The sequence below is a fragment of the Galeopterus variegatus genome, unplaced genomic scaffold, assembly GCF_000696425.1.
Source record: "Galeopterus variegatus unplaced genomic scaffold, G_variegatus-3.0.2 Scaffold2715, whole genome shotgun sequence".
In the NCBI taxonomy this organism is placed as follows: Eukaryota; Metazoa; Chordata; class Mammalia; order Dermoptera; family Cynocephalidae; genus Galeopterus; species Galeopterus variegatus.
The window spans coordinates 168,531-188,228 of record NW_007728826.1 but is presented as its reverse complement, the minus strand read 5'-3'; the positions used below and the strand labels follow the sequence as shown (position 1 = coordinate 188,228).

At 44.4% G+C, this 19,698-nt stretch overlaps 1 protein-coding gene across 1 annotated transcript in view; it reads left to right on the top strand.

The window, feature by feature from the left end:
* The window catches only part of LOC103598707 (chromosome unknown open reading frame, human C20orf202), a 19,305-nt gene extending 4,793 nt beyond the window's left edge, over positions 1-14,512 (top strand). Inside the window, exons 3-5 of the mRNA XM_008582752.1 lie at positions 8,292-8,347; positions 9,581-9,733; positions 14,091-14,512. Coding sequence (XP_008580974.1) covers positions 8,292-8,347; positions 9,581-9,733; positions 14,091-14,324 — 443 coding nt within the window. The 3' untranslated portion in view covers positions 14,325-14,512. The remainder of the gene's footprint in view (positions 1-8,291; positions 8,348-9,580; positions 9,734-14,090) is intronic.
* Positions 14,513-19,698: the final 5,186 nt, after the last annotated feature.

Below are 19,698 nucleotides of genomic sequence, written 5' to 3'. Positions count from 1 at the left end.
CCGCCCCGTCCGCCCCCTTCTCCCTGATCTTTCTCCGTGCACCGCCCAAGAGGGGTGTTCTCTTAGGGTACGTCCTCGCCCTCCGAGTCCCAGCTGCAGTGCCTCCTCCCTGGGATGTCTACCTGTCTCCCTCACACACACTCACCCCAGGGGCCCCCTCCTTCTGGGCTCTTCTTTTGCCTGCATTATTGCTCTTAACTCCGACAGCTGTGATTTTCCGTTTATAGGCCCCCTTCCTCCTTCAGACTGGCAGCTCCTGGAGAACAGGACCCATGTCTGAGCCCCCAGAACCCAGCACCGGTGGGTGTGGGTGAACAGGTAGTGAGTAGGAATGACTTCCAGTCTCGTTTACACGGCCAAGTTAAGGTCAGATGCCTAGAGCACAAAATTCAAAAGACTCTTTTGGGGGCCCAGGCCAAGCCCAGAGAGATGTTTGGTCTGAATATCATGGGGTTTCCAGGAAGCCTCTGTGGCCAGCTGACACTTGTGGCCTCAGGCAGATCCTCTGTCCTCTCTGAGCCTCAGTACCCATCTCTGCTGATAGGGATCATGAAAATGCAGTCTCCAAGGTGCTGTGGGAGTGTCAGCAGAGGCCGGCCACCTGGAAGGGCAAATAAGGGTGCCCTGTACTGGCTCTTCAGCCACCTCATGAGCGGAACCTGACCTGTCCTCCTCCAAAGGCTTATGTAGTCCTCACCAACCGGGAGAGCAGGGATCACCCTGGAAGCTGGGTGCCCGGGCCTCCGAAGACAGGACCACCAGTGCTAGGAAGGCCTAAGCTGGAAGCCTGGACTATCATTAGGGACTTCAAAGGGAAGCTAGAGTTCTGGCACCAGAATCCCAGGTCCACCACTCACGGCTGTGTGGCCTTGTGCAGAGGTCTCCCTTCTTAGAGATCAGTTTCCTCATCTGTGAAATGTACTTAGTAAGGGTTATGGGAAATCAATGACATACAGTAGTCCCCCCCAGGATCCCCAGTGGATGTCTGAAACCTCAGATAGCACCGAACCCTATCACAGAGTTGGCCCTCCTTATCCCCTCATTCTGCATCCATGGATTCAACCAACCACAGATCAACAATATTCAGGAAAAGACAAAAAATAATGATACAACAATTTAAAAAATATGAATAAAAAAACTACAGTGTAACAACTGCTTACAAAGCACTTACATTGAATTAGGTATTGTAAGTAATCTAAAGATGACTTAAAGTATGGGGGAGAATGAGGGTAGATTATATGCAAATACTATTTCATTTTACATCAGGGACTTGAGCATCTGAGGATTTTGGTATCCTTGGGGGTCCTGGAACCAATCCCCCACAGATAGCAAGGGAGGACTATACAATGTTTTTCCCTATACATACATATCTATGATAAAATTTAATTTATAAATTAGGAACAGTAAGAGATTAACAATAACTAATAATAAAATAGAACAATTATAGCAATATATTGTCATAAAAGTTACATGAATGTGGTCTCTCTCAAAATATCTTATTGTACTGTACTCACTTATTTTTGGAGCAGGTAACTGAAACTGCAAAACTGAGGATGGGGGGGACTCCTGTACTTCCCTTGAAATGCTCACGGTTTCCTTCCCTCAGTCATGCATCGTCCTGCTTCACAGCCTTGGCGTTGGCCATTCCTCGTGCCTAAGACATTTGTTTTCCTGGTAAACCCAGAGGTCACTCTCTTCCCTCACTTCAAGTCTTTCCCTAAAAGTCACCTCAGAGACACCTTCCCAGACCATTCTTTTAAAAATAGCAGGTGGAGGGGGAGTGGGGTGATTGAGGCGATGTTGGTCAAAGGATACAAAATTATGATTAGATAAGAGGAATAAATTCAAGAGATCTATTGTGCAGCGTGGTGACTATAGTTAATTACGATGTATTCTTGAAAAATGCTAAGCTTGAATAAGTGCTCTCACCACAAAAATGAAACCATGTGAGATAATGCATATGTTAGTTAGCTAGATTTACATTCCAAAATGGATATATACTTACAATATCACAGAGTACACAATAAATACATACAATTTAATCCATCAATTTTTAAAAAATAAATTTGAAAAATGAAATTAAAAATATAAATAGCAGTGTCCCAGAATCCTTTGCTCCTTCACTCTGAATTATTCTCCATAGCATTTACCAACTCCTGACATTAGTTTATTTCTTTGTTTATTGTCACCTCCACTAAATACTAAGCGCCAGGAGAATAGGGTCTTTGCCTGTTTTCACCCCATTCTATTCCCGGAGCTTAGAAAAGGGGCCAATACAAAGGAGGCCCTTGATAAATATTCACTGAATGAAGAACAGAGATAATGAACAAGTACTTACTGAATACTCATTATACAATGACCCTTCAAAACGTTTGTAGAAAATAGAATTAAAAGATAACACAAATCTTTCCATGAACTTTTTGAAGTACCCTCATATACTAGTTAACTAGGTAGACTTCATCCCTACCCTCAAAAAACTCATATTATAGTGGGAAAAAAGGATAAATATGTGATTGCAACTATAGTAAGTGCTACCCAGCAAAGCTACATTGTGTTGTGTGAGCTTCATACAAGGGTGCTGACCTAGTCTTGGGGATAGGGATGGCTTCGCTGCAGAGCTGAGATCAGAAGAAGGAGTGGGTGGCAGCCAGGTGAAGAGGACAAGGAAGAGAAGTTCAGCAGAAGGACTAACATGGGCAAAGGCCCTGAGCTAGAAGGTGGTTGTTGTGAAGGGCTCAATAAGGAATGTAGTAGGAGATGAGGCTGGACTTACCAGCAGGCCAGGTCACTGCAGAGCCTTGTAGGCCAAGGAGTTTGTTTTTGTCCTCAGAGCAGTGAGAAGCCACTGATAATGTGGGTAAAGGGTTAACAAAACCTTTTCATCTTTTGTGTGACAATTTGACCTTTGGTTAACTGTCTAGCTCTGCTTCCTTGGAAACGGATAAACGTATGTCCACTACGTTAATAGGCAACATTGCGTATGATAAAAATGACCCCTGAGGAGGAGGCTAGAATGATCCATGTGGCAATGGGTTAGAACTGGAGATAGTGTGAACTCATGCTTAGCTGAATATAGATGCAGATGATTACATATAGAAATATTTAGAGATACGTATATACATGGGTTAGTACATATACATATATTTCCTTGCTCTTTCAGCTGAGAGGGTCTAGAAGCAACAATACTCCACAGCAACAAACACACCTATCACTGAGGTGTTGGATTCTAATACCATCCTCCAATAATAGGAATAATAATTTCTCTAATTCTTTAAAGAAATGGCTGCTTCTAGGACTGGGGCAGGAAATACACAAGACGAGACTGGAAAATCTTATAGTGCCAGAAAGTAAAGAAATGCCACACACACACACACACACACACACACAATGATGGGGCTATGTCGAAGGACACAGTGGTCAACTGAAAGTGCTCCCAGTGGTGAAAGCTGGAAAAATTTGAGCAAGAAAATAAAGCAATAGTAATTGAAAGTGTGAAATAAATATCTATGGGTCCATACTGATATAAACAGCTGAACAGATAAATTAACAAATTAGGAGAAAAAATAAATCTCCCATGCAGAATTCCAGATATGTAGATACTGTACCTTCAAGAAGGGGGAACACAACTCCCCAGTTAATAAGTGTGGGCCATGCATAGTGACTTCCTTTCAAAGAATGCATTAGGGAAAGGGAAAAAAGAGTAAGTTTATAGTGGAGAAACACGACAATCTGATGACCTCAGCCAGGTGATCAAGGTCAACATTAACTGTCAAATCATGTTGGTAGTCTGTACCTTTTTTTAAAAAATTTTATTTATTTATTTTTTTTTCCTTTTTGTCTTTTTTCGTGACCGGTAACGGGATCGCAACCCTCAGTGTCGCGCCTGCACCACGCTCAGCCAGTGAGCGGACCGGTCTCTATATGGGATCCGAACCCTCGGCGGGAGTACCGCCGTGCTCCCAAGCGCCGCACTCTACCGAGTGCGCCACCGGGCCAGCCCCCTTTTTGTTTTTTAAAGATGACCGGTAAGGGGATCTTAACCCTTGACTTGGTGTTGTCAGCACCACACTCTGCTAAGTGAGCTAACCAGCCATCCCTATATAGGGATCTGAACCCGTGGCCTTGGTGTTATCAGCACCACACTCTCCCAAGTGAGCCAAGGGCCAGCCTTGATAGTCTGTACCTTTGATGTGATGTGATGACAATGGCACTTTACCTCTGTAGTCTTCCACCTCCAAACCCATAACCCCAGTATGAACATCAGAGGAATCCCAGTTGAGGGGCATTCCACAAAATACCTGACCAGTTCTCCTCAAAACTGTCAAGGTCATCAAAAACAAGGAAAAATCTGAGAAACTGTCACAAACAAGAGGAGCATAAGGAGAGATGACTACTAAATGCAATGTGGTAACCTGGATGGGATCCTGGCTCAGAAAGAGGACATTAGGGGGAAACTAAAGAAATCTGAATAAAGTATGGACTTTAGCTATTAATAATGTATCAATATTGGCTCATTAATTATAACAAATGTACCACACTAAGATGTTAATAATGGGGGAAACTGGGTGTGGGGTATATGAGAACTCTCTATACCATCTTCTCAATTTTTCTGTAAATCTAAAACTGATATAAAAAGTGAAGTTGTTGTTTCTAAACACCCCCAATAGGTAAATTGCATCTGGACTGGGAGGAACTATAAATACCTGGTGGGAAATCATACTTAACCATGGTGACTTACATAACTAGGCAGGTCCAAAGATAATGGCTTTTATGGAACATGAAGGTTTTTTTTTTTTTTTTTTGTCTTTTGTCTTTTTTCCGTGTCCGGCAACGGATCGCAACCCTCAGTGTTGCCCCCGTACCGGACCGGGGACCGGCAACGGGACCGCAACCCTCGGCGTTGCTCCCGCGCCTCGCTCAGCCAGTGAGCGGGAACCGGTCTGTATGTGGGATCCGAACCCTCGGGCGGGAGCGCCGCCGCACTTCCCAAGCGGCACACTATCCAGTGCGCCACCGGGCCGGCCCCGGAACATAAAGCTTTTAAGCGAGGCTTGTTCAGCACCTGCCATATGGGGATTTCATCTTGCACCTGAGCAGTACTGTTCTGCTGGACACAGCAAGGACTCCCACCAAAAGGAGTACCTGGTGGCAATGAGTGCCACACTAACAAGCTGAAGTTCCTATCCTATATCTTTCAGAGTAGGTCAAAGCCGAGTGTGGCTTATGGTCATCTGTTGAGTCGAAGTGTGTACTGGAACCTAAGAAGTCTCCCTGTGGACATTGCAGTGGATGATAAGCAGGGGAGTGATGTGATCAGATCTGCATGGTAAAAACATTCTCCCTCTGCTATTCCCAGGTGCAAAGGGTTAAGAGAGAAAACAGACCATGTGGAAGGTTACTGTGGTCATGTTGACACACGGTAAGTCCTCAATCAATTAGCCTTAATTATGTATCTGTGGAGATGTGCAATCTATGAGAGAGATTGGGGACCTCTTGTAGAACATTAGAGCATCACTTAATCCAGAATTTCCAAACGATAGTTATATAACATGATTTTAGGTATTATATAGATTAATATGTGTCTTGATTACCCATTGCTATAAGACAAACCACCCCAAAACTTAACAGTTTTTTTTTTTTTTTTTTTTTTAAAGATGACCGGTAAGGGGATCTTAACCTTTGACTTTGTGTTGTCAGCACCACGTTCACCCAATGAGCTAACCGGCCATCCCTATATGGGATCCGAACCCGGGGCCTTGGTGTTATCAGCACCGCACTCTCCCGAGTGAGTCACGGGCCGGCCCAAAACTTAACAGTTTAAAAGAAAATCATTTATTTACTCATAGTTTTGCAGTTTGGGCTGGTCTCAATTCTCTTCTATATGTTGTCAGCTGGGGTGGCACAAACATCTGGCAGCTGGCTGGAAAAGCTCAGACTTGGTCCTCACTGTTAGCCATGTTTTTCCATTCTCTTCCACAAGGTCTCTCCATGTGGCTAGCTTGGGCTTCCTTACACAATGGTGGCCCCAAGGTAGTCAGAGTTCTTTCATGGCACTCAACTTTCCCCAGAGCACAAAAGAAGAAGTTGCTAAACCTTCTTAAAGCTGAGGCTTGAAATTGGCACAGAATTGCTTCTGCTGCATTCTTTTGCTTAATGCAGGTCACAGGCCAGCCCAGATTCAAGGGGAGGGGTCTACATAAGGGTATGAACACTGGGAGGCATGTATCATTGGGGGCCACCAAAGTAACGATCTCCCATCGTCTATACTATATCTATATCCATACTCACACATATGTATGTGTGTGTGTTTGTTCATTTCAATGGCTAAGTATTTCTTTTCAATTGTTTTAGAAAAATGTGTAACTAGCTCACAAAACCAGAGATATCCTGGATAATATTGTGTAGAGTAAGGGCAGGAAAAAATTTGAGTCCATATGAAGTTGGTGCAATGGAGTCTGCTGGTTTCCTTCAATACTCACTCCCTCTTTCTTCCACTGGAATAGAATCCCTGACCAATAGTTGCACAGTCCAGGGGCTGGCTCATGGCTCACCTGGGAGAGTGTGGTACTGATAACATCAAGGCCACATGTTTGGTTCCCTATATAGGGATGGCCTTTGTAGAGCTAGGGCTCGGTCTGGAGCTCACAGACCCCTCGAGCCCATTGTCCAGACTGGGTCACAAACCCTTCACATTCAGGTCTATGAGCTAGGTAACAGGAAACAGGGTCCTTGGAGCCTTGGTTGAAGAAAGAATAGTAAGCTTTATTCAGCACATACACGTCTAAGAGCTAGCCAGCCCAAAGAGAAACTCCACTGCTACTAGCGAAGTCCAAAAAAAACTGAGCAGCTGCCAGCAAAGTAAACATGCTCTATTTTTTAGACATGAGCTGTCTGCCAGCCAGTAGCTGCTTCACAAACTGAAGAACACACAAGAATAGCAAAAAAACTAAAAAAGATACACAGGCGTGCATGTGCACTAACTCCACCCCCACACAGCTTGTTTACACAGAATGTGTTGCACCACCCCCAACCAGACCTGAGGCGAGGGGTCCTGACTAAACTACTCTATTTTCCTCACATTGGGCATGCATTGCAGGGTCCAGCACACAGAAGCCACAGTACTGGCTTCCCATGGATGATGAATGGATGGCCATTCTGGCTTTCTTATTTGGAGATGACATTTTCCTCATTCAGGAATTTAAGTTCTTTCCCTTTCCAGGCCTCCTGGCTTCACCTCTCCTTATCTCCACGTGCCAAGCCTTTCTGATCCTATGAAGTAAAATGTGCTCTGAGCCAGAATAGTCCTAAGAGTGGGATTAAAAATAAATGAAAGGGCATCAAAACAAGTTAACCACAAGAAATGGCTTCCCAGGGTAATTAGGCATCAGCACTGGAAGCCAAGGACAGAGTGCCAGACTCTAACTGCCAAGTGCTGCTATCAGCACCACTACTGCATCGGGCAGAGAACATACTGGGCCCAGTGTGATCCCTGCCTAGCCCTCCACAACTTCAAGACAACAGGCAAGACCCTCCCCACACAAGTCAGGGAGAACGGGTTCTAATTCCAGCTCTGTCACTTACCTGCTGAAGTGATCCTAGAAAAATTCATGCCTCTCTGAGCCTCAGTTTCTTCATCTGTAAAAAGTTGTTAGTAATAGGATCTATCTGTAATCATCTATAAAATGTATATAATGATGGAACTCACCTGATAGGTAGAGGTTCCCAAACTTTCTCTCACAGCATCCTGAGCATCTCAATGATTTTTTCTATGTGCAAGGCCCAACAAAATACCTAACAGTTGTTTAATAAGTAGTTAGGTTCAAACAGCTCAATAATAGTTGTTTGCACAGTATCTGACAGATGTCGTTGTTTCCCTCAACATTTTAACTATTTCTCAGTGCCTTTGTGACTTTTCTGCAGTGCCTCAGCACATAGTTTGGGAACTGCAGTCATAGGTTTTAAAGATGAAACGAGGTTATTTATGTTAAGGGCTTAGCATGATGCCTGGTCTGGCATAGGAGATCAATAATAAATGTTGGTTATCCTAAATTATACTCCCAGTCTCATTCTGAGATCACCTTCTCTCTAGTTCTTTCCATGTCTTGTTCCACTGCCATGCAGCAATGCTCCCTGCCTCTAGCTCTTCCCACCTCATGGTTTCTGCTTGCCGTCTTCCCTCTGGCCTTCAGGCCTGTGGCCTCCACTTCTGAACTAACTTCCTTCCTGGTGTAGAATTGTCGGTCCCACTTCTTCACCCCTAACTCCACACGCTTGCCCTGATCTCTTTGCAGGTGGAATGTTCATCCTTGCCCCAGAGCTTTGGGCTCGATCAATGGCACATGACAAAGTGAGAATGGTGGATGGTTTCCTTGTGCGTTTTGTCTTTTTGGAGTATGAATTCATCTTCCGGGGAGCTTTATCTGTGCACATTTTGTGTAGCCTGAGTTAAGGGCAAGTCCCTCCAAAATGGGTTGAGTTTGTTTTGTCAGTCACCTCAGATCTTTATCTGGGATCACTACGCTAATTCTTGGTTTGGGTTTCCTAGTTCATGTAGATAGAATAAGTTTTTAAAACCTGTGGGAGAATAGTCCTATTTATTTTCATTATAGCAGTAATTTGATTATCATTTGTATTTATCCACTAAGATATCAGCTCCAGGAAAGCATGGCCTTTGTCTCTCTGGTTTTGGGCTACGTCCCCAGTGTCTACAGCAGAACTTGGAACACAGTAGACATTCAATAAGTGTTTGGTGAAAGAGAGAATTAAAGAATACCCACTTCACAGTGTGATTGGAAGAGTAAATTGTGTGTCAGGCAGGACTGTGTTTGCTGCAAGTAGCGGAGTGAGTGCCCATTTAAAAATGGAGTCTCACCTAACAGACAGATACTGTTGCTGATTCTGTGACTTGGTGGTTTCAAATGTCTCTGCATTTTCTTGGCCTTTGTCTTATGGTTGCAAGATGGTTACTATCACTCTATTCATTACATCCACATTCAAGGCAGAAGAGTGGGGGAGTAGGAGTAAGGGGGAAGCATTGGTGACGTTTTCCTTTTTATTAGAAAGGTAAAAGTTCTTCTCGAAGCAGATTTACAAAGTACAGCAGATTTTTCCTTTGATCTCATTTGCTACAAATGGGTCACATGGGCATCCCAGAAGCAAGAGAACTTGGGAAGTGAGCATTTCCCTTTATATAGACTCTACAGAAAAGTGAGTAAGGGAGAAGGGGATCGGGCATGCTGGTGGGGTATCTGCCCCAAATGATGCACATGCATACTTTATATCTAAAGCACAAAACAAGCCCTCAGTAAGGGGCACCTATTTTCATAATAACCATCATTGTTTTTATTTAAAGCGTTATAGTCTCTGTGATCCTGTTGGTATCACATCTTCTTGGCTTCTGGAACCAGCAGGCACCAAGTTACTCATATCCGTATAATGATCTCTCCCCTCCCTCCTTGTTCTGTTCAAAGTACTGAAGCCCTTTAAAAAAAAAAAACAGTCAAACTACATTTTCCAATGTGAACTACTTCCTGTTCTCATTAACTCCATCTTCAGTGACTTGGCTAGACCCTGCTGCCAGCCTGAAAGAGGTGGGGGACTGTACAAATCAAAGGTCTCTCAGACCCATAACCAGGATAGTGTCAAGGTCTCTCCCAAGGTCACTGAGATGAAAACAGCAGAAGAGCCAGCACCAAATCTTGGGCAGACCCTGGAGTGGCTGAGAAAGGAGCTGGTAAGGCTTTGCGTTTCTTTTTACCTGAGGCCCCAACTCCATATTTTCTAAGGTGCCCTGGTGCCTCCTCGGCTAGGGCAGAGGCTGCAGGCCAGGGCATGGGCCCTGGAGGTACCCCTCTGGGACCAGACACAGCACACAATCGGGATCTCAGGTGCTGGGATAAGTAGGTCATGGCCTACATAGGAGGCTCTGGGTGCGGTGCTCGCCAGACTGGTTTTAGAATTACACTTAGTCCTGGGTATGTGCCCAGCTCTGCTTCTGTGTGGCCTGTAGCTGGCAGCTTTACCTCTTTGGACCTCAGTTTCCTTATCACAAAAGGGGGATAACAATAGTGCCAACATTGTAGGAGCTATTATAAAGACTCAGTGAGGAGAATTTGTTATCTACTAGTGTATGCTTGGCACATCGATACTGGCTGTTAGAATGGTGACCCAGGTGGACACGGAGTATACCCACTGTCTTAGCCTGGGTCCTCTAGTAAGCCAAGACTCAGACAAGGATTGAGGAGCTAACAATTTCTTTGGAGGTACAAGTGCAGAGTGCTCTGCCAGGAATGCACTATGTTACTGAACTGTCTACTGCCTCAAAGGAGCTTGGAGGAGACAGAACAAAGAGGAAATTTATCTGCCCAGCTCAGTCCTGTCTCTCCTTTCTGGTTGGTAAAGACCCACCCCATGGGGTACGAACTCTCCTGAATATATGTGTTATGTTGCTTGGTCCCCTGGTGACTACTCGGGAAGCCAGGCCTTATGCCTTTCATTGTGGTTTCTCAAAGTCCAAAAATAGAGGGGTGCCCAAAGTGTGTGGGGACACCAGCCAAGAGAGAAAAGGAGGCAGTTCAGGAAACCTCAGAAGAGGTTTGTATCCCGATACGCCTGCTTCTCATTCTGGGGAGGGACAGACAGGCTTGTCCAAAAATGACTTTTCTGGGTTGCAAAGCAACAGGTGAGCTGGGACTCAACCCTGTCTTCACCCCAAAGGGAGTTGCTGACCTAGCAGGGCTTCTCATAGGACCAGGGGCTTCTAGCAGCGGAGGCTACACCTTCTTACAGTGCTCGGATATCCAGAGCTGGGCAGCTGGTCTTCCTCATGCTCCCTAGACAATGGGTGCCCAAGCTAAGACTGCTTGGTGCCTGCCTTCGTCTGTTTTCTGTTGCTTATAACAGAATACCTGAAACTGGGTAATTTATAAAGAAACAATTTGTGTTTTATTTTATTTATTTATTTATTTATTTATTTTAAAAAGATGACCGGTAAGGGGATCTCAACCCTTGGCCTGGTGTTGTCAGCACCACGCTCAGTCAGTGATCAAACCGGCCATCCCTATATAGGATCTGAACCCGCGGCCTTGGTGTTATCAGCACCACACTCTACCGAGTGAGCCACGGGCCGGCCCAAACAACTTGTGTTTTAAAAAGACTCTCATAGAAGTGTAGAGGAGGGCTGGCCGGTTAGCTCAGTTGGTTAGTGCATGGCCTTGTAACACCACTGTTAAGGGTTCAGATCCCTGCACTAGCCAGCCACCAAAAAAGAAAAAAAAAAAAATTATAGATCAGAATAATGGTTACCAGGGGCTGGGAAGAGAGGGTAATGCGGGGAGAAGTGGTGGACTAACGGGTACAAAACTATACTATCTAGCCTAAGTGAATCATTGTGCAGTATGTGCATGTATTAAAACAACACACTGTACCCCATAAAAATAAATATAAATGAAGTTGAAAGACATAAAAAAATTTTTTAAATAATTTGTTTTTTACAGTTTGGAGATTGGGAAGTCCAAGGTCAAAGGGCGCGTCTGGTGGGGCCTTTTTCCTAGAGGGGACTCTCTGCAGAGTCCTAAAAAAGCCTAGGGCATCACCTGGCAGGATGACGAGAACATCCTAATATATTCTCTTCTTCTCCTTATAAAACCACCAGTCTAATCCTATTAATTTATTAACCTATTAATTCCTGAATGAATTAATCCATTTATGAAGGCAGAGCCCTTGTGATCTGATCACCTCCCCAAATCCCCACCTCTGAATACTGCCACACTGGGGATTAAGTTTCAGTGTGAGGTTGGCGGGACTATACGATAGACATTCTGACTACAGCAGTACCTGAACCCAAAGTGCATATTTCCCCGCTGATAAATCACTTCTCTTTCACCCCAGGAAGAGGGAAAACGAGGTTGGGGGGAGCCTACTTGGAGCACAGCCTCTCGGGTTCAAGCTCGTTCCTCTCCATGATGCCAAGAGACAGGGAGCCTTAAGTCTCCTCTTGGTGATCCCCGACTCATGAACTTCCCAGTCAAGCTTGTTTTTTAACCCCAATTGCATGGAATTTACATGACTCCATAAGGGACCCTCTGGAGCCCACCCAAGAAGCCCCGCAGTCCTCAGGGAAGGACCAACACTGGACAGTCACTCCATGCAGCAGAGGGAACAAATCAGGAAGGCCAGTGACTACCACGGACAGAAGTCCAATGCTCTCCCTCTTTTCCTGGGATTCTGTGAGCCCCAAGATCATAACATGGTCTTCGAGAGGGGAAAGAGCTGCAGCCACCTGTGACAATAATGACAATAGGCAAAGCAGCCCAATGCCTGAGTGCCCATCCATTCATCAGGAGGACAGAGCTGCGCACTGTGGAGGCTGAGGACACAGAGCCCAGAGCCTGCCTCACCTGAGGACCCCTTGCTTTGTGAGAGAAGACATTTCCCTTCTGGTAAAGCCAGTTTGGTCAGGGTTTTCAATCCTCAAAGCCATAGGAATCAGGTCTACCACTTCCATTAACATCACTGCGATGCTGGGTGCCCCATCATGGTCTCACAAACACATACTCAGAGCTGGTGCTAAAGGTTGGACAAAGATGTGTGGGAGGAACACCTGAAAACGGAGAAAACACAGACTGAACATTTTCCTAGGAATTAGGAAATAACGCTCTCCCACCTCCTAAACCACTGGCTTTGCAGCCTGAGGAATCCCAGTATTCTCAGGGAGGTGGTCTACACTGTCACTTCCAAGTTTTCTCTTTCTAGCTACCTACTCTCTAGGCAATATCACTAATGCTCAAGTGGAGGACACAGACTTGGTCTTCACATTTGTAAAGTGATCAGTTTGTCACAGAAATTAAAATACTATTTTTAATGGAGAAATAATGTTAATGATCTCTTGTAAAGAGAGACAGAGAAAGAGAGAGATTGAGAATCTATGTATTGAATGGTATGCTCTGCCCCGACTAGCTTCGGAAGGGAAAACTGGGAACCATACACAGTGGTTGCTTCCAGGGAAGGATGCTGGAGCTGTGGAATAGAGTGGGGGAGACTTTTAACTACATGCCCTTTTGTAGCCTTTAAATTTTGTATCATGTGTAAAAATGACCTCATTAGAAAACAAAATTTTAGCATTTAAAAAGAGAAAGCAAGAGAGAAAAAGTATTGAAAAAAATTCTAGGTGAAAATGTGAGAATGAGTAGAAATGGGTGAGTGGTTCTCAAGCTTTTTGGTCTTAGGACCCCTTTATGCTTGTCAGAATTATTAAGGACACCAAAAAGCTTTTGTTTATGTGAATTATATCTATCAATATTGACTGAATTAAAAACTAAAGCTGAGAAATATTTAATATGTATTTATTAATGCATTAAAAATATTAATGCATTTAATTAATATTAAAAACATAAATGAATTTAAAACTCATTACATGTTAATAAAATATTTATTTAAAATAACTATATTTTTCAAAGCAAATGTTTAGTGAGAAGAGTGGCCCAGTTTTACATTGTTGCAAATTGCTTCAATGTCTGGCTTAATAGAAGACAGCTGGATTCTCATATCTGCTTCTGCCTTCAATCTGTTGAAATACTACATGTCATTACCTTCTGGAAAACTCCACCATATACCAATAAGAAAATGAAAGTGAAAAAGGAAAATGGTATCTTAGTATTGTAATGAAAGTAATTTTGACCTCTATGATCACCTGAAAGGATTCCCACCAGACCTTAAGTTAAGGATAACAGTTCTAAAGGGCTCCTGCCTGCCAGGTTTGCTTTAATTTCTTTTAATATGAAGCCACTATCACCTTAATACCTTTGCAATGATTTGTTTGTTATAGTGAGGATTAAAGGATATAGTGGAATTAGTTATATACTTCTCAATTTAGAGTGTGTTTTCCAATGTGTTTTCAAGCCTCATAAAAGCTTTGAAAGGTAAGTAATTTGCTTTCTACCTTGCAGATGAAGAAACAGGCTTTGGTGGCTTCTGCAAGGTTGTGCAACTCACAAGTGGGCTTGTCTCCCATGAGATGGTGAGGGGAAGGGGCTTTATGGGGAACACCGAGTGCCGTGTGCATCCTCTCACAGACCCCTTCTCTCTCCTAGTCTGAGATGCAGATCCAAGACCAGAGGCTCCTGCTCACGCTGAGACATCTTCACAGTGTGCTGGAGGAGCTGCGTGCTGACAGTGCCCAATGGGAAGAGGCCAGGTCCAGCGGAGGGACATCCCCCATCAGAGCCCGAGCAGGCTCTGAAGGAAGAGGCTGCCAGCCTGTCTCCTCAAGGGGGCTGGCCCAGCTCCTCCGAGGGGAAGACAGCAGACGAAGCTCCCTCCCTTAACTGGCTAGAGATGACACTGACCTCCCACCACTAGTCTAAACTTTGACTGTGATGTTTTCGGGGTAGAGCATTGGAATGGTAGCCAGGAAGCCAGGGCTCTGTGTTCACCTCTGCCCTCATGTGCTGTGTGACTCTGGATCTGTCACTCAACTTCTCTGTGTCTTTGGTTCCTTTTCTGTCACTTATAGGGGTTTTTGCATGTGTGTGTGTGTGTTTGTGTGTGTGTGAGGTACAAATAAAGTGTTGGATGTGAACACATTTTGAAAACACAGACATGTTATATGGCTTCTGGCAAACACCACAATGGTAATCCTTTCTTTGGGAATTTCTCACAAGGCAATTGTTAAGACAGAAAGAGCTCAATGTGCAAAGATAGTTACTGAGTGTTGCTATGGTAAAAAAAAATTGGAACCCTGTATAGTTACTTGGTGGCTGTTTTCTGTCCTCCCAACATGGCTTCTCATTCCCTTCATGTGATAACGACAGGTTCTGTTGCCACCCTGGCCAATTATATAATTCATGGTTGCCCTAATAACACGATTGACCCAGTGAGTGGGCATGTGACTAAACAGAGCCAACCACAGCCCTTCCCTGGGACTGCTTTCTGGATGCTCAGTTACAAAGCTCAGGCTTCCAGCGGCCATGTTCCCTGCCAGGTGAAGAAGACCTTTCTGCGGGAGGAAGGAAAGAGGCTATCTTCAAAGAGAAGTAGAAAGAGGGCCACACAAGAGAAGGACAGAGAGGAAGAGTGCTGGTCTTTTTAATTGCTGGTTTCAGACCCTAGTTTTGTGAGTCACCCCTGCATTCTTTCCAGCAACTAAAGCCAGTAAATTCTACCACCACCACCCACAGCCACACACACCAATTTGTCTTTGCTTAAGCTGATTTGAGTAGGGTTTCCCTCATTTACAGCCAAAATGGCCCTGAGGAACACAATCCAGATGTTCAAAGAAGCAAAGAAGTGAAACCATTAAGAAAATGGCATTTCATTCATTCAGGGTTTGTGATATCAATCTCCAACAGCAGACAACAAGGCTCAGGATACAGCAGGACACTCAATTGTATGGGATGCTGCAGTCATGACTTTGAAAAATTATATCTGCCTGTAAGAAAGACTTAAACTGAAAAGGTGAACATGAAAAAGTCATGGTGTTAAGATGATCCAACTATTGATAGGCCTTCTGTTTTTGAAAATCTATTTGCATGTTTTTTGAATACTGTTTTTATGGTTTTGAAAAAGTAAATCCTTGCATACAGAGGCAAAGTGGAGAAGGTCTATTATACGTACAATGGTTGTAGTCAGACTAACCTGGGATTTTTATATAATATTTTATAACATAGAAAATACCTGCTCTGTGATGCTAGGGCTGGGACCCTGCAAACCACATTTCTGTGTTGCCCATGCTCCCTGTAAGACTTTGTTAGACTTTGCCAATAAGTAGGGTGAGGTTAGACTACAAGACTAGAGGGACAAAAGGCACTTGCTCCTTCTTCTTTGTTCCCTGTAGCTTCCTGTGGGCTTCCTGTTCCTCTGAGCACCACCCAGAAATGCTTCCTCACCTCACAGCAGCAATGCCCTCCCATGGCTCCAGCCTTTTCCAAGGCCAAGGTCCCAGCCCCACAAGGCCTGTGTTAGTCTGTTTCTGTTGCTTATAACAGTACCTGAAACTGAGTAATGTGCAAAGAAAAGAGATTTATTTCTTAACAGTTTGGAGGCTGGGAAGTCCAAGGTCCAGGGAACACATCTGGTGAGGACCTTCTTGATAGTGACTCTACAGCAATGAAAAGTGTCACATAGTGAGAATGGCCTTAGAAAGAGAGCTGTCCTTCTCACTTGCTCTTCTTATAAAGCCACAAGAACCACACTCATGACAAACCATTAAATCATCCACCTATTACTCTATGAATGGATCAATCCATTCACAAGGGCACAGTCCTTGAGATCCAATCACTTCTTAAAGGCCCCTCCTTCCACCACAATATTGGGAGTTAAGTTCCAACATGAGCCTGGGGGGACATTCAAACCACAGAAGGGCCCCTCCCTGAGCTCAGAGATACCAGCTCCGGATGGCTCAGAATCTCCTCCCTGAAGTCTGACTCCCTGCCCTACCTATCTGGCCCTTTTCTGCATTCAGAGATACCAGCCCCAGCTGAGCAGAGCTCTCTTCTCAGATATCTGAAATTAAGCTCCATGGGGCTCTTCCTCTAAGTTTTTAAGTTTTAATAGTTTCAGCCTCTTTTCTTTGTTCCTTCAGCACTGGGAGTGGTAGGTGCTTTGGGCAATTGCTGCCCTAGAGTTCTTTTTATAATCTTTCAGTTGCCCAGTTAACAACTGTATATCTGGCTAACAATTCTTCATATTAAATTCTCTGTGTTAAAATATGAGTGAGGTTTCTGTCTCCTACCTGTCCATGACTGACACTTTTTTTTTTGCTATTTTTACCAAGGCCACTATAATCATTCTTGTTCATGTCTCCCGACGCACAAGTACAAGAGTTGCTCTATAACGTGTATTCAAGAGTTGAATTGGAGGTATGTAATGCTCAAGTTTACAAGAAACCTGTTTTCCCAAGTGGATCATCCATTTACACTCTAACAAGCAGTGTGCATTCCTGATGCTCCACACCTTGCCAGTACTTGGTATTACCAATCATTTTAATTTTTGACAATATAATGGGTGCAAAATGGTATTAGCTGGTGATCTCTTACCTTGCGTGATCCTGATCACAAACGTGGTTGTTAATCTGAGTTTTAATTCCAGCTCCGCCATTTACTTCTTTCTGATCTTAGGTAGTTACTCAGTGTCTCTGAGCCTCAGTTTCCTCATCTGTAAAAAAAGGGATAGTAATAGTATATACCCATAGGATTATTATGCAGATTAAATGAGATAATGCATATAAATCACTTCACATACAACTTAGCACTGGGAAGGCTAATAAATGGCAGCTTGTTATTACTGCAGTGTGATTATATACTAATTTGTGAAACTGTGACTATTACAAATAGACAAGCTTATTAGCATCATCTAGAGAGATATCTGTCTGGCCATGCAAAGTCGAAATGACACTGGTCTCCCATGCCCAATGGCACCCATCAGCACCCTCTGCCTCTCCCCTCTTCCCACAGCTGGGCCCACAGATCAAAAATCCCTGCTTCCCTGCCCCACCCCCATCTGGGAAGAAAGACCTAGAGCCTCTGAGCCTGCCCCTCTTGTGGGATTGTTGTTCTCCAAGACCTCGCATCTGGAGCCAATGTTCAGTTCCTAATCCCAGGTCAGAGTAAGCTCAGACTGAGCCTAAATGCAGGGTACAAGGAGTTGGGATGGGAATGACATCCTCGGTGAGGATCCTAGAGGGCTAGACTGGAAATCGTCCATCCAGGACAGCAGGTGATCTCCAGAGAGGCCATGTGGATCATGGTCTCAGAAAGGAAAATCCAGGATTTTCTCTGCTAAGGCACCAAAAACAGGCCTACACACCCAAGCCTGGCGTCCAGGGTGAGGATAGTAGGGAACACAGACAGCAAAGGATTAACAAAGTCAGAAACTAAAAACTTAGGAGCGTGAAGAAAACAGTTCAAGATATGAAACCTAGAGTGGGTCAGGGCAGGCAGGTGGGGGCTTATGGTGTGACTCATGAGATATTAGCAGAACCTCACCTTTACATGGAGCCAGCTTCCAGTCCACGGCCAGCATGACACCTTACGGAGCCCATGGGTTCTGGCTGTATACTATGTGTAGCAAACTGCCCCCAAACTTAAAACAAACTTTTATTATTGCAACGACCATTCAATATTACTGGAAATCATATCTCCCATGGTTCGGGGGTTTTCTGGGCCCAGCTGAGCCGCTCTTGCTTTGGGTCTCTCAAGTGGCTGCAGTCTGGCACACCTCTGGCAGGTGACACTGGTTGTTGCCTGGGCTCGTAGCTGAGGCTGACAGCGGGAGCATCTACATATGACCCCTCCAAGTGGCCTGGGCCTCCTCATAGCATTGTGACTGGGTTCCTTCAACTTGTGTCTGGGGTTTTCTTTCTGGTCTTCTTTCTGCATCTTTTCAGTTCCACTCCCACTGCTGAAGATTTTCACTCTCCTACTATTTCTTTTATGTCAAAGTCTATGGATAGGGAATATGATTGATCAGCTTGACTTTTGACACCTGGACGCATCATGGGTTGTTGGCATAAGGTAGGTTTATTTTCTCCTTCTCCTCCTATTCTCTTCCCTCCTCTTCCTCTTTTTCCTCTTCTTCCTCATCATTAATTCATAGGCAATATAATGTAGCAATTAAAGGTGAGGACTTTGGGCCGGCCCGTGGCTCACTCGGTAGAGTGCAGTGCTGGTAGCACCAAGGCCCCGGGTTCGGATCCCACATAGGGATGGCCGGTTCGCTCACTGGCTGAGCGTGGTGCTGACAACACCAAGTCAAGGGTTAAGATCCCCTTACCGGTCATCTTTTAAAAAAAAAAGAAAAAAGAAAAAAAAGGGTGAGGACTTTGACATCAGGCTGCCTAGGTTTGAATCCCGAGTCAGCTACTTATCAGTTCTGTGACACTGGACAAATAATGTGACTTTTCTGTGCTTCAGTTCACTCCTCTATAAAGTGGGGATAATAGCAGAAATTACCTCATAGGGCTATTGAGGGAATGCAATGAGCCAACATGTCCCTTCCTGGCACATAAGAAGTGCTCAGTAAATCTTAACTATTATTATCAGTAATGATAGCTACCATTTTTTTTTTTTTTTTTTAAAGATGACCGGTAAGGGGATCTTAACCCTTGACTTGGTGTTGTCAGCACCACGCTCAACCAGTGAGCTAACCGGCCATCCCTATATAGGATCCGAACCCGGGGCCTTGGTGTTATCAGCACCGCACTCTCCCGAGTGAGCCACGGGCCGGCCCTGATAGCTACCATTTTTTAAGTAGGATAGTGTAGTGGTTGCAAGTACAGCCTGGAACCTCACTGTCTGTGTTCAAATCCCTTGTGTGCTCTTGGGCAAGTCATTAAACTCTCTGTGTCTCAGTTTCCTCATCAGTAGAATGGGAATAATAGTGTTACCTATTTCTTGGGGTTGCTGTGAGGAATAAATGAATTAATACATGTGTAACGCAACAGTGCCTGTCATCTAACAAGGGCTAGGTGTCATGTGAGTGATTCATTATTATTATCAATCATCTTTCCTAATTACCAGCACCATACAAAGCAGTGAAACGGTCTTACTGACCTGAACCCACTCAACATCTCTGCAAGGATGACACTATATGTCCATCTCACGGATGAAGGAACTGAGGTTAGCGGAGCTAAGTTGCCCAAAATAACACAATGAGTAAATGGCACCAGTGGTGTTAAATCTCCTGCCTAAGCAGACCTCGTAC